This window comes from Trichosurus vulpecula, chromosome 2 (genome assembly GCF_011100635.1).
Source record: "Trichosurus vulpecula isolate mTriVul1 chromosome 2, mTriVul1.pri, whole genome shotgun sequence".
NCBI classification, from domain to species: Eukaryota; Metazoa; Chordata; class Mammalia; order Diprotodontia; family Phalangeridae; genus Trichosurus; species Trichosurus vulpecula.
Window position 1 is genome coordinate 389,995,743 of NC_050574.1, and position 12,020 is coordinate 390,007,762.

Consider the following 12,020-nt stretch of genomic DNA (forward strand, 5'->3'; position numbering starts at 1 on the left):
AGAGGTGGGTGGGATACAAAAATTAAATAGGATATGGGCCCTTTCATGATAGAGCATATGATATAGTTTGGTTGGAGGAAGGGGAAAAGAAAAGTTAAATATATGAATATATATAAATAAAAAGTGAAAAATCTAAGTGAATGAGAGGTTCAAGTGTTATACGCTGTCTGAAGGAAGAAAGAGAATGACTGGTGGGAGGTACATTAGGGAAGGCTTCATGAAAGAGGGAGCATTTAAGGATGAGTATGAATTTAGCAGGTAAAATTTGCAGGCAGAGGGGGAATTTTCCAGACTTTGGGAATCATATGGGCAAAAGTAAGAAGGGAAGGGGGCGCAGGGAGTAATTTGGTTTGACTGCATTTATGAGATGGGGTTGGAAAGGTAGAAGATGGTGCCATGTTGGAGAATGGTCTGAATGGGAAGCTAAGGATCTTAGTTGCTATTTAGTCAGTAATGGGGAGCCATTAAAGGGTCTAGAGCACAAGGGTGACATAACTAGATCTGTCCATAAGGAAGATTAATCTGGCAATGATACCAGTTAGTCATCTGCATATCGCGAGAAGCCCAGGAAATAATTCTTTGTATTTCTTTGATGACTTCCTCTTGGTTTTTTTGGAAAACTAGAAGTATCTCAGACTTAGTGCAAAGCATTTGAAAACAAGCCACTATGTTCAGCTTCTAAAAAATGGCTATTTTAAGAATTCCTTCTAAACTGATGCCACTATGAAAAAGGACTCAGTGATATATACTTATTGAGGCCTTTTAAGGCTTTTTAATTGGCCTTATTCTTCCCAAACTGATGTACCTGCTTCAGTTAACAACCTGTTGGGCAATGTACCTAATCATATCCAATGGCAAAAAAGGAAATAAGCATTTATTAAGCACCTACTGTGTGCCGGGCACTGTATTCCTTGCTTTACAAATATTATTTCATTTGTTCCTCACAACAACCCTGTGAGGTAAGAGTTATTAGCCCTTTTTTACAGATGAGAAAATTGAGGGAAACAGGGATTAAATGACTTGCTCAGGGTCACACAGCTAGTAAGTATCTGAGGCGGGATTTGAACTCAGTTCTTCCTGACTTCAGATCCAGTGCTCTATTTATTGCACCACTTAGCTTCCTAGAAGACTAGGGGAGAGGCAATGAGGAGAAACTTATATAAGATGTAGTTCCATAAACAAAGGGCTGGGGGATAGAACTTTTGAGTAAGGCTGCGAGTCTCCTACTAGACAGTAAGTTCCATGAGGGCAAGAACTGGGTCCTGTACGTCTTTGTAGCCCCCACAGTGCCTCACCACAATGCTGGGTACCTAGTAAATACTCAATGAGTATTGGCTGAATAAATGAAAACACATCTACTGGGAAGATTCTTCCTTGACTAAACTTAGGTATCATGTCATGAAAGTCATGAAAGGCTTCTGGTTTTATTCACTTCTAAAATAACTTTTGTCTGCCCCACTTTGTTTTTCTGGGTAGGTGTGACTCATCATTAAATCCTATGCTATTTTCCCAGATTACATGCCAGTGAATAGAAGAGCAAGCTCTGCATTCACAAAGCCCAGATATCAATGCTATTGGTTCAAAAGTTTGAGCAAATTAGCACTGACAGCGGAAGGAATGACAAATGATTCTAATTACCAAAAGCCCAGAACTGGCGCACCTAGAAAGGAAGCTGGGGGGAGGGGGGTGGGAAGGAACCACACCTTTTCATCATGGCTGTCAAATCAATCACCTATCTAGATTTCCCCTTACAGCTCTTGAGAGGCTGTGGATATCAGGTTGCCACCATCGTGTTGCATCAGTTAGAGTCAACGCCTTACACAAATCTGCCTACCTGTGATTCAGCATTCAGAGTAATGATTTCCTCGTCATGGTCAAGCAGTTTGCAGGCATAGGCAATATTAACAGCTGTTTCTTGTTTGTCCCCAGTGAGAACCCATATCTGCAGTCCAGCCTGTCGCAGCTTGGCAATAGTTTCTGGGACACCGTCCTGTAAACGATCTTCGATGCCCGTTGCACCTAACGACAAAAGTCAGTGAATGGCATTCCCCCATGCTACCCCCGGATATAAAATCTGGCCTGTGAACCTTGGTTTAGAAAGAATATCGATCTCCCATGAGAACTCACTTGTGAATGACATCTTGGTCAGCCTCTTTCAACTCTGAACCTGCAGCTGGCCACGGGTTTTTTATTTCTATTATCCAGATGACAGGGAGTTTGATTTTTCGAGGGCAACTTTGTGACTCATCATTAGGGTACAATAGCCAGGGCTTTAAATAGCATTCAAAATTAGATACAGCTGGGAAATACACTGGAATTATTAACAATTCAGAGAACCTTAATTCTCTGTACTTGCAACATAGTACCTCAAACTGTTTTTTTTTTTTTGACTCATGTTGCAATTATGTGTACTTCTAAATGCTTTCCTGATAAATTTTTGGATCCTGTTAAGGAGGTAGTGGGAACAACTATCTATCTCTCCTTCCTCTGCCCCACACTGAGGAATGAAGAAGTTAAAAAAAAAAAGAAATAATGCCTTTCATTTAGCAAATTTCTGGTGAAAGAGAAAAAAATCCCAAGGCCTTTCCCGCTCAGGGCTTAACATTGGCTTTTAAGCAGATTGCTGCAAGCACATAATTTCCTGACAGAAAATCATTCTTAATGTACTTAAAGTTTGATATTGACAAATAAAAAGGAAGATAAGCTTAATTTTCATTTATACTGCTTTTAGCATACTTCTCTTTCTCTTTTTTTAAAGATTAAAAATGTTTTTGTTGTTCTGTCACATAGCTGTATCCAACTCTCTGTAACCCTATTTTGGGGTTTTCTTGGCAAAGATTCTGGTCTGGTTTGCCATTTCCCTCTCATTTTATAGATGAGGAAACTGAGGCAAACAGGGTTAAGTGATCACCCAGGGTCACAAAGTTAGTAAGTGTCTGAGGCTGGATTTGAACTCATAAAGATGACTCTTCTTGATTCCAAGTCCAGTGCTCTAAAAACACATGTACTCATACAATGAAAAACCACTTGGTTTAGTGGACCGACTAACAGAGAACAAGTCCGAGCTCTGCCACAAACCAGGTAACCTCTTTGTGGTTTGGTTTTCTCAACTATAAAATGAAGGGGATTGGACTGTATGACCCCTAAGGTGACTTTTAACTCTAAAAGTCTATGCCTATGGATAAATAAATGCTTCATCATGGCGATAGTTTTCCATACAATCAACTAATTCAGCCCGTGGGATGTATAACCTGCTTGACTGTGGGCCTACACACACTGAAATAACACTAGTTCTACCATTGTAATCCTTCCATTCTGTACCTATCAGTTGTCTTGAGTTTGAACCAAAATAGAAAATAACTGCATGTATCAATGGAGTTATGGAAGTTGTGACTTTAGTTTCAAAATGAAATATGGCTGGAGATAAACAGTAAATCCATGGGAACACAGCTCTTAGAATTGTCTAAAGCAAAATGCCCTTCCTCAGTCTTCCAAGGTAGCTTGCTTAGATGATTTATGACACTCTGGGTAAATGCCATCCTCTTTACAGCATGATCCCTGGCAGTGCCAGGCATTTAGAGTATTGTAACAAGGGTAGTTAGTGAGAGTTCAGAGCCAAGTTAGTGCCCCTATATATCACTCGGAGACAGACGCCAAGCAGCTTTTAATGAGGGAAAAGAAGGAGTTCATCAATGGAAGATTTTTAAATGATGCTGGTGGAAATTAACCAGAATGTGGAAAATAAATAGAATGGTATCCTGTGAATGAAAGTTCTCGACCTCCATCCCCCAAAGAGTTGGGAAAGAAAATTCCAGAGCAGGGATAATCTTTTCTTTGTATTCCCAGCACTTAGCAAATGCCTGGTGCATAGTAAGTGCTTAAAAAAAATGCTAGTGGACTGACTGTTGCCCCTCTCCCCCCAATAAGGCAATTCCCCTTTGCTGTTCTCAGTAGCAACTCAATTTAAACTTTAGAATGAAAAGAAGACAACATGGTACAGTAAAAAGAGGGCTGACTCTAGAGTCAGAGAACCTGGGTTTGAATCCTTCCTCTGTTTACAATGTTTGTGAATGAGGCCTCAATTTCCTAACGTGTAAAATGAGTAGCTGGACAAGACGATCTCTTAGGTCCCCTGCAACTCCATTCTACGATGACATTCATTGATCAAAGGTTCTTAACCTTTTTGAGTTTCATGGCTCCCTTTGGCAGACTGGTGAAGCCTTGTCTCAGAAGGGTGTTTTTCAATGCATGAAATACATAAGATTAAAAAGGACATACATTATACTGAAATACTGTTATCATAATAATAATTTTAAAAGTTTACTGAACCCAGGTTAAGAAGCCCCGAAATGGAGGAACGGTTATTGAAATGGGACTTAGGATTTTTTAGCTGGAAGGAAATGTGGAAACCAGTTAATCTGGTGCAAACTCAAATAAAAACAGAGGGCCATTAAATCACACACAAGGAACCCCTGGAGGCCACATATTGACTTAACATAGTAAGTCAATGTAATAAAATATTATCTGTGTTTTATTTTATTTTTCCTTGTTTTGTTAAATATTTCCTCATTAAATTTTAATCCGGTTTGGGCTGCCCTCTGGAATGTGGCGGGCCACATAAGGTACACAGGTCTCATGTTTGACACCTCCTATCTAGTCTAACTCTTTTATTTTACCAATGAAGAAACTGAGGCCCAGAGAAATTAAGGGACGTGGACAACCAAGGGCACAATGGTCATAAGGGGCAGAGCTGAGACTTGAACAAAGGTTTTCTAACTCTAAATTCATTAATCTTTCTACTGTGAATGAATGAATGCTTTTCCACTGACTCTAAATTCAGTCATCTTTCTACCTTATCACGTTGCCCTCCAGAAAGGATCTGTGAAAGAGGTATCTGACTTCAACTAATAAAAACCATTCATATTTATGTTCTATTCTGCTCAAAAACAAAGCGAATTTTGAAAATACCCCCAAACCTCTAAATATATTAAATATACATTGCAAAATCTGGTTATAGAGTATGCTATTTCTTTCCTCAGGTATAAACAAAGTAGGCCTCCTAGAAAATGGCAAGGGGTGTTTCAGTCTGGTATGGAAACACATAGTATACAAAGTCCAAATTTGTTTCATAGTGACCTGGAGGTCTTCAAGAGATAATTTAAGTTTTTAAATACTTAAGGTAATTCACACCTGGGGACTGCAGGGATAAGGCCTCTGGGAAGTAGGTTTGAGAATCATTTAAGCACTTCACGCGTAGTAAAACTAAGACAGATGTCAACTACATAGCCTGCCACCTCTGGAAGCAGATAAAACATAATTGGGAAATATCTAACAAAGTAAAGATACAATAAAACATAGTTGATGCTAACATATGGATTTCTAAGGGATCCTTATGTGTGGTTTAGTGTCATCCTCTTCTGTATGAGTCTGACACCACCGATGTAAGCTTAAATCAAATTCACAAGCAAGCCAAGGTGCTACCCTCGTGATGTCACTGGTCCTCTTCGAGAACAAAAGATGAGCAAAAAGACATTTCACCATGTACACAAGTGGTGTGATTTACCCCTTAGTATAACCACATCAATATGATATATAGCACTTTATGACAGTGATTTAATTCAAGAAAGCTCTTATTCAGTGCCAATTATGTACAGGGGATGCAAATCGATCAATCGGCAAGCATTTATTAAGCCTTTACTGTGTTCAAGAAACTGAATCAAGAGCCTGGAATATAAAGACAAAAGTGAAATAGTCCCTGCCCTCAAGGAACTGACATTGTAACGGCAGAGACAACATGTGCATGTGAGCATATAATGAAAAGAATAAAACATAGTTTGGGAAGGAAGTTTAACAGTGGCTGGGGGACCCAGGAAAGGCCTCACAAAGAAGGTGGCATTCAAGCTCAATGGTGGTGAGGAAGCAGTATGTCCCAGGCATAGCAGACAGCTGGTACAAAGAATGGAGATGAAGATGCTGGTAGACCTATGGCTGGAATTCAGGGTTCAAGGTGGGGAATAAAGTATATTAAGACTGGAAAAGTAGGAAGGCAACAGGTATTGAAGAGCTTTAAATGTCCAACAGAAGAGTTTATATTTAATCCACTGATGTTTAATAAAGATCGGGTGTAACGTGATTATGTTAAGTTTTAGGAAAATCACTTTGGCAGTGATGTGGAAGACTGTAATGGGGAGAAACTTGGAAGAAGAGAGACCAAAAGAAGGCCATTGCATTAATTCAGGAAAGATGAGATGAGGGTCTAAACTGGGGTGGTGGCTGAGTGAGTGGAGAGGAGAGGACAGTATGCCAGGGGATGTTGTGGACAGAGAAGCAAAACCAATCTCCAAGGACAAAAACAAAACAGTCCTGGCCCCCAAGAAGCTTGCATTCCACCCGAGTGGAATAGAAAACTCAGAGCACAGGTTCTTACATGGTTCTGTGTCATCGTTTCCTTTGACAGTCTCGTGAAGCCTATGGACCCCTTCTCTGAATGACGTTTTTAAATGAATAAAGTAAAATATAAAGGATTACAAAGGAAACTAACTATACTAAAATATTATTACCAAAATTATTTTTTTAAAAAGTTCACAGAGCCCATGCTAAGAATTCCTAATATAGATAAAAAAATACAGTGTAGGGAAAATTGAGGAGAGAAAACAAAGTACTGGTCTTCATAGTGAATATCAAGGAAAGCGTTACAGAGCTGAGCCCTGGAGAAAGACAGAGATGCTGAAAAGTAGAGGTAGGAAGAATGTTTCCCAATCATGAGGGATAGCCTTTGTAAGTGAAGAGAGGTAGGAGGCGAATGGTTGAGTTTGGGCAACAAACAGTTACTCTAAAATGACGGAGGGGTTTGGACTGATATCCTCTCAGACCCCTTCCAACTCTATGTCCATGACCCTATGAGACAAAAGGTGTGTGTACATCCATAGCATGGAGGTTAAGATACTTCTATATTTTACTTTGAATTTTTTTTAGTGCTATCTTCTTGAATCATCTAGCTAAGAACCCAAGCAAAAGGCAGGTGAATGAAAAATAATAAGCAGGAGACTAATGTATGCCAGGGGAATGATGGGAACCATGGGGAATGATGAATTCCAGTCAAAATAGGCTTGACTTCTGGTCTAGTTTCACTGGAATGAAGAGTTTATGAAGGCAAGCAGCATAATGTAACGCCAGAAATGAGGAAAGCACTTTGGAAGCCATAAAGCTATAGAAATATTATTATGATCGTCGCTGTTGTTCTTCAGTCGTGTCTGATTCTTTGTGACACCATTTGGCGTTTTCTTGGCAGAGACAATGGAAGTGGTTTGCTCTTTTCTTCTCCAGCTCATTTGACAGATGAGGAAACTGGGCAAACACAGTTAAGTGACTTGCTCAGTATCACACAGCTAATAAGTGTCACTTAGGTCAGATGTGAACTCAAGAAGATAAGTCTCCCTAACTCCAGGCCTGGTGCTCTAACCACTGTGCCACCTAGCCACCCCTCATTATCATTACTTAATGCTAACTTGAATATGAGAAGAAGTACAGAAGCATTTCAAAGGGAGTGCCTGCTAATCACCAAAGTTCACCTTCCTTTTCTATTTCTATATAATGCATTCATATACATGGTAAGTCACAGTTTTCGAGATGTTACATGGCAGCTTGTCCTTTTTGCCTGACAAAAGTTTGGGGTGGGGAGGACAATTTAGAAACTCTTTATGCTTCTTTTGGTAGGGTACCATTTTCTCCCCATCGATGGGAAGCCATTTAAAAAGTCGGCTTATAATAGTGTGTGAGAGAAGATTTAAAGAGAGGCCAAATGAGCTGACCACTGACCGGGGTCATCTAGCTCCCTGCTTTGTGGTGTTGGAAAATAGCACGGCTGCCCCTTGAGCAGCCCGGTCCAATGCTATCCCAGGGGTTTCTTTAAACAACCTCTGAATCTACGGCTAATTCAGTTACCGGCTGGAGCCATGTCAAATATAGCTCAGAAACTTATTTTCTTTAAAGCTCTTCTCTAAAAAGCCTTGTTGCCATTAGATCCGGCTTTAAGCATACAGTTACCCAATAGGTGTAGATTGGTCTCCAGACGGATTGCGGACTGGAACAGCAGCTCATCCCGGTTCTCCAGTGAGGATTCTGCCTCTAAATGGCTTTGTAACCAGCAGGCATATTCTTCTTTACTTAGAACCTATTTGAAAAGGATGTTCAGAGACCATTTCAGGCTGTAGGTGAGGATGACTGAATACCATAAAATAAAATACATAGGATTACAAAGGAAACTAATAATACTCATATATATGTAAATATATATATGTGTGTGTGTGTATGCACACACACGCACACACATGTCATTTTAGGAAAATTTTTATAAAACATATAGATTACATATATTTATATTATATATAATAACACTCAAATAATGTATGTATATATACATACATGCACATGTGTTTGTATATGCATATGTACATGTGTGTATATGTGTGTGTATATGTGTATATATGCATACATACACACATACATGTATATAAATAAAAAGGTTACAGACTCCAGGTTAAAAACTCCTGATGAAGATGAAAACTGAAGAGGGGGAAAAAAGCTTCCCCCCCTTTCTTTTTTCCAAGAACACCTACTTCTTCTGTTTCCCGTCCCAATGTCAGTATAACTACAGAGATTTCTGACCACTCTTGCCTTTCCTCCATAAATCTAGGCTGACTTACCTTCTTGGCAATACATAAGGTACGCAATCCATCCACAGCATAGAGGTTCAGATAATTCTGAGTTTTACTTTGAATTTTTTTTTGGTGCTTTCCTCTTGAGTCATCTAGGTAAGAACAGGAGCAGAAGCCCAGTGAGTCAAAAATAACAAGCATGAGAGTACTACACACCTTTACACCTTTTTTTGTTTAAAAAGGCCTGTAAACAGCTGCTAGAAGCCTCCTGTAGGGACAACCCTGAAAAGCATTCAATTGAGAAACATCCCTCCAGAGCCAGAGCTTGCATGGTTCCTTTGGTTTTCTTTGCCTAACTACCTAGATGGGCACCAAAATCTATGCTAGAATTGCTCAAATTCTCGAGGTTCTTGTCCAATACCTAAAAACAGATGAAGGCTCTTTCTTTCCTAGATCCTCATGAAGGAGTTCCTTTAAATTAAATTAAGATTATATTTGCGAATAGTTTCAATTTTTTAAATAACATTTTAATCATTGCTTTATTATTAGTTTATTTACCATAATCCTGGGGTAGAAGGAGGAGGTATAAGACAAGCATTTCTCTGTAAATAACATTTGGTATTCCATTATTATTTATTGGGACAGCTAAGTGGTGCAGTAGATAGAGCACCAGGCCTAGAGTCGGGAAGCCTCATCTTTCTGAGTTCAAATCTAGCCTCAGACACTTACTAGTTGTGTGACCATGGGCAAGTCACTTAACCCTGTTTGCCTCAGTTTTCTCATCTGTAAAAAGAGCTGGAGAAGGAGATGGCAAACCACTCCAGTATATTTGCCAAGAAAACCCCAAATGAGGTCATGAAGAGTCAGAAATGTCTGAAAAACAACTATCATTTACTAGAATCCTTTGGTGCCACACACCACGGTATAAGGGAAAGAACCCTTGTATTCAAATTCTGACTGTCATTTACTAGCTGTGTGACCCTAGGCAAGCCACTTCTCTTTCCTCAGCCTCAATTTGGTCATATGTACAATGGTGGTGATAACAGTTCTTGCTGGCAACCTCATACAGGGCCTTGTGGAGATCAAGTAATATTACATAATGCTTTGTAAACGTGAACATGCTATATATGAGTGTAACACATCATCGTCACTTCTTCTGTTGGCCTCTGCCAAGGGATCTTTTATGATCCTAATGTACACGCAGCAGATCTTACGCCACGACAAGTGACTCAGAAGGTATTGTCGAAGAGAGTCGTGACCTGAAAACAAACTGGGTAGGTTAACAAGAGCAGATGATGAAAGACAACCTACATGACCCAATGGCAGTCATGTGATAGCAGTGGTAGTTCCTCATGCTGGAAGACCAGAATGACATGACTACGCTGGGGTCAAGGTACAGTATGTTCCACTGTGGCTGATGGGACCAATACAAGCTTGGAGACTCTACCACTGGTTGGGCACAAATAGTGCACGTGAATGATGTAACTTAATGTAATGGAATTCATGTGATAGCCAGATACTTAAAGGAAGTTCCCAGCAGGTTTGGGATGCCCTGTGGAGGATTTATGGGAGTTCGTGAACAAGAAGGACATAATGGGATGATGTGTGGATAGGGCACAGTCTACAACACTGGAGAATGAATCAACGAATGCATTATCATTACTGAGTGTTTATTCTATGCCAATTACTTTGTCAAATGTCTGGAATACAAAGAAAAAAGTGAGACAGTTCCTGCAAGTCCACATTCTAACTAAGGAAGAAAAAATTATATATACATTTATATATATGGGTCAACTGAAGTATGGATAAATATATATATATATATATATATATCTATGTATATGTATATTTTTTTAACATATATATGTATGGGTCTGAAGTATGGATGGAAAGACCCATAGTAACTAGGTAAAGGTGCAGGACAGATGACACGGTTCAGGAGTCCTTAGGGTTCATTGGCAGGTGAGATAGTAGTTCCCTGGAATAGTAACTGAGTAGAGGGTAAGATCTACAAGATCTTAGAAGGCAGTACCAAAGCAGATAATATGACGTGCTGGTCCTACATCTTATCAGAGGTATGGTAGTTGTCAACTCACTGTATATACAAGCTTTGTGAACAGCCATGTACACTTCACAGGGTGGTGGGCTTGAAGGGGCCTGACTACCACTACTAGGAAGGGGACAGTGAAGCTCGGGTCTGAGTACAATGGGGATTCTGGGTTACCTCTCACAAAGGAGCAAACTCCCACAGCACCCACATTAATGATCTCTCTTTCTCTTTCTTCCTCCCCTTTCAAACACACACACACACACACACACACACACACACACACACACACACACACAATCAACACAAGTTAGATGTTAAGAAGAGAGAAATTCTGACGCAATCTCAGAGAAAAACCTTATGAATTAAAGAGAATCCGGGAAGAGGTAAACGACATGATCTAAGGATGTAGATTGCAACTTCTTAACTTTTAAAATAAATTTAAATAATTTTGGTTATAATAAATGTGAACTGCATTAAAGTATTTATACAGGGTGTTCCTAAAGTCTTACTGCAATTTTAAGCTTTAATAGGGATGTAACCCTGGGCTCCTCAAGGCTGTGCTCTCGTACCTAAGATCTGATAGGTCTCAGAAGCCCAGAAAGGCTTAAAGTATAGGCCCAGTGATACTGTTTTTTTCTGTAAGTTTGGAAAGGCACACTGCCAGAAGATTTAGCCAAGCGATAATTTTTTTTTCCTACCCATAGCAACTCCATGAAGGCCAACTACATGGAGAGGTTACAATCTGTGTTGGTGATGGCAGCAGCTATACCAATGAATCATACATCCTTGAAATACTGAAGTATAAATGTCAACATGTTTTATATCATTTTAATGACACCCTCAATGTTGGCCTGATGAGAAACTGGAAGGGAGAAGAATGGATTGAAAGAAATGCCTAAAGAACTTCCGCTGAAAATACCAGAAGCCAGGCATAAACTGGAGTCAGAAATCACACCTAAAGTTTGGATAAAAGATTCTCCAGTGAAAAGAATACTGGCTCCTTCAGAGGAATCACAAGTCTGGGGTTCAAATCACACCTTTGATGCTTTAGTAAGTCACCTTCTATGGGCCTCAGACTTCTCTATAAAATGACGGAATTGGACTCTATGGCTTTGAGATGTATGATTCTATGAGACTATGGTGGCTTGGGCACTTTTCACTTTTTTAAAAAAAAGCAGTTCCTAAAAACTATAGCTAGATTCCAGTTTGTTCAAAAAATGAATCCCCTGAACAAGTCACATGTATCTGAATTCGCACTATATGAAGTTATAATTGTGTAAAATATGGTCATTGGTTCTAGCCCAATGGGAATA

General features: G+C 39.6%; 1 protein-coding gene across 1 annotated transcript in view; it reads right to left on the reverse strand.

Moving 5' to 3' along the window:
• Window positions 1-12,020, reverse strand: part of ATP10A (ATPase phospholipid transporting 10A (putative)) — a 275,874-nt gene that overhangs the window by 27,373 nt on the left and 236,481 nt on the right. The window contains exons 11-13 of the mRNA XM_036745018.1: window positions 8,706-8,809; window positions 8,047-8,173; window positions 1,835-2,019 (exon numbers count right to left, since the gene is read on the reverse strand). Coding sequence (XP_036600913.1) covers window positions 1,835-2,019; window positions 8,047-8,173; window positions 8,706-8,809 — 416 coding nt within the window. The remainder of the gene's footprint in view (window positions 1-1,834; window positions 2,020-8,046; window positions 8,174-8,705; window positions 8,810-12,020) is intronic.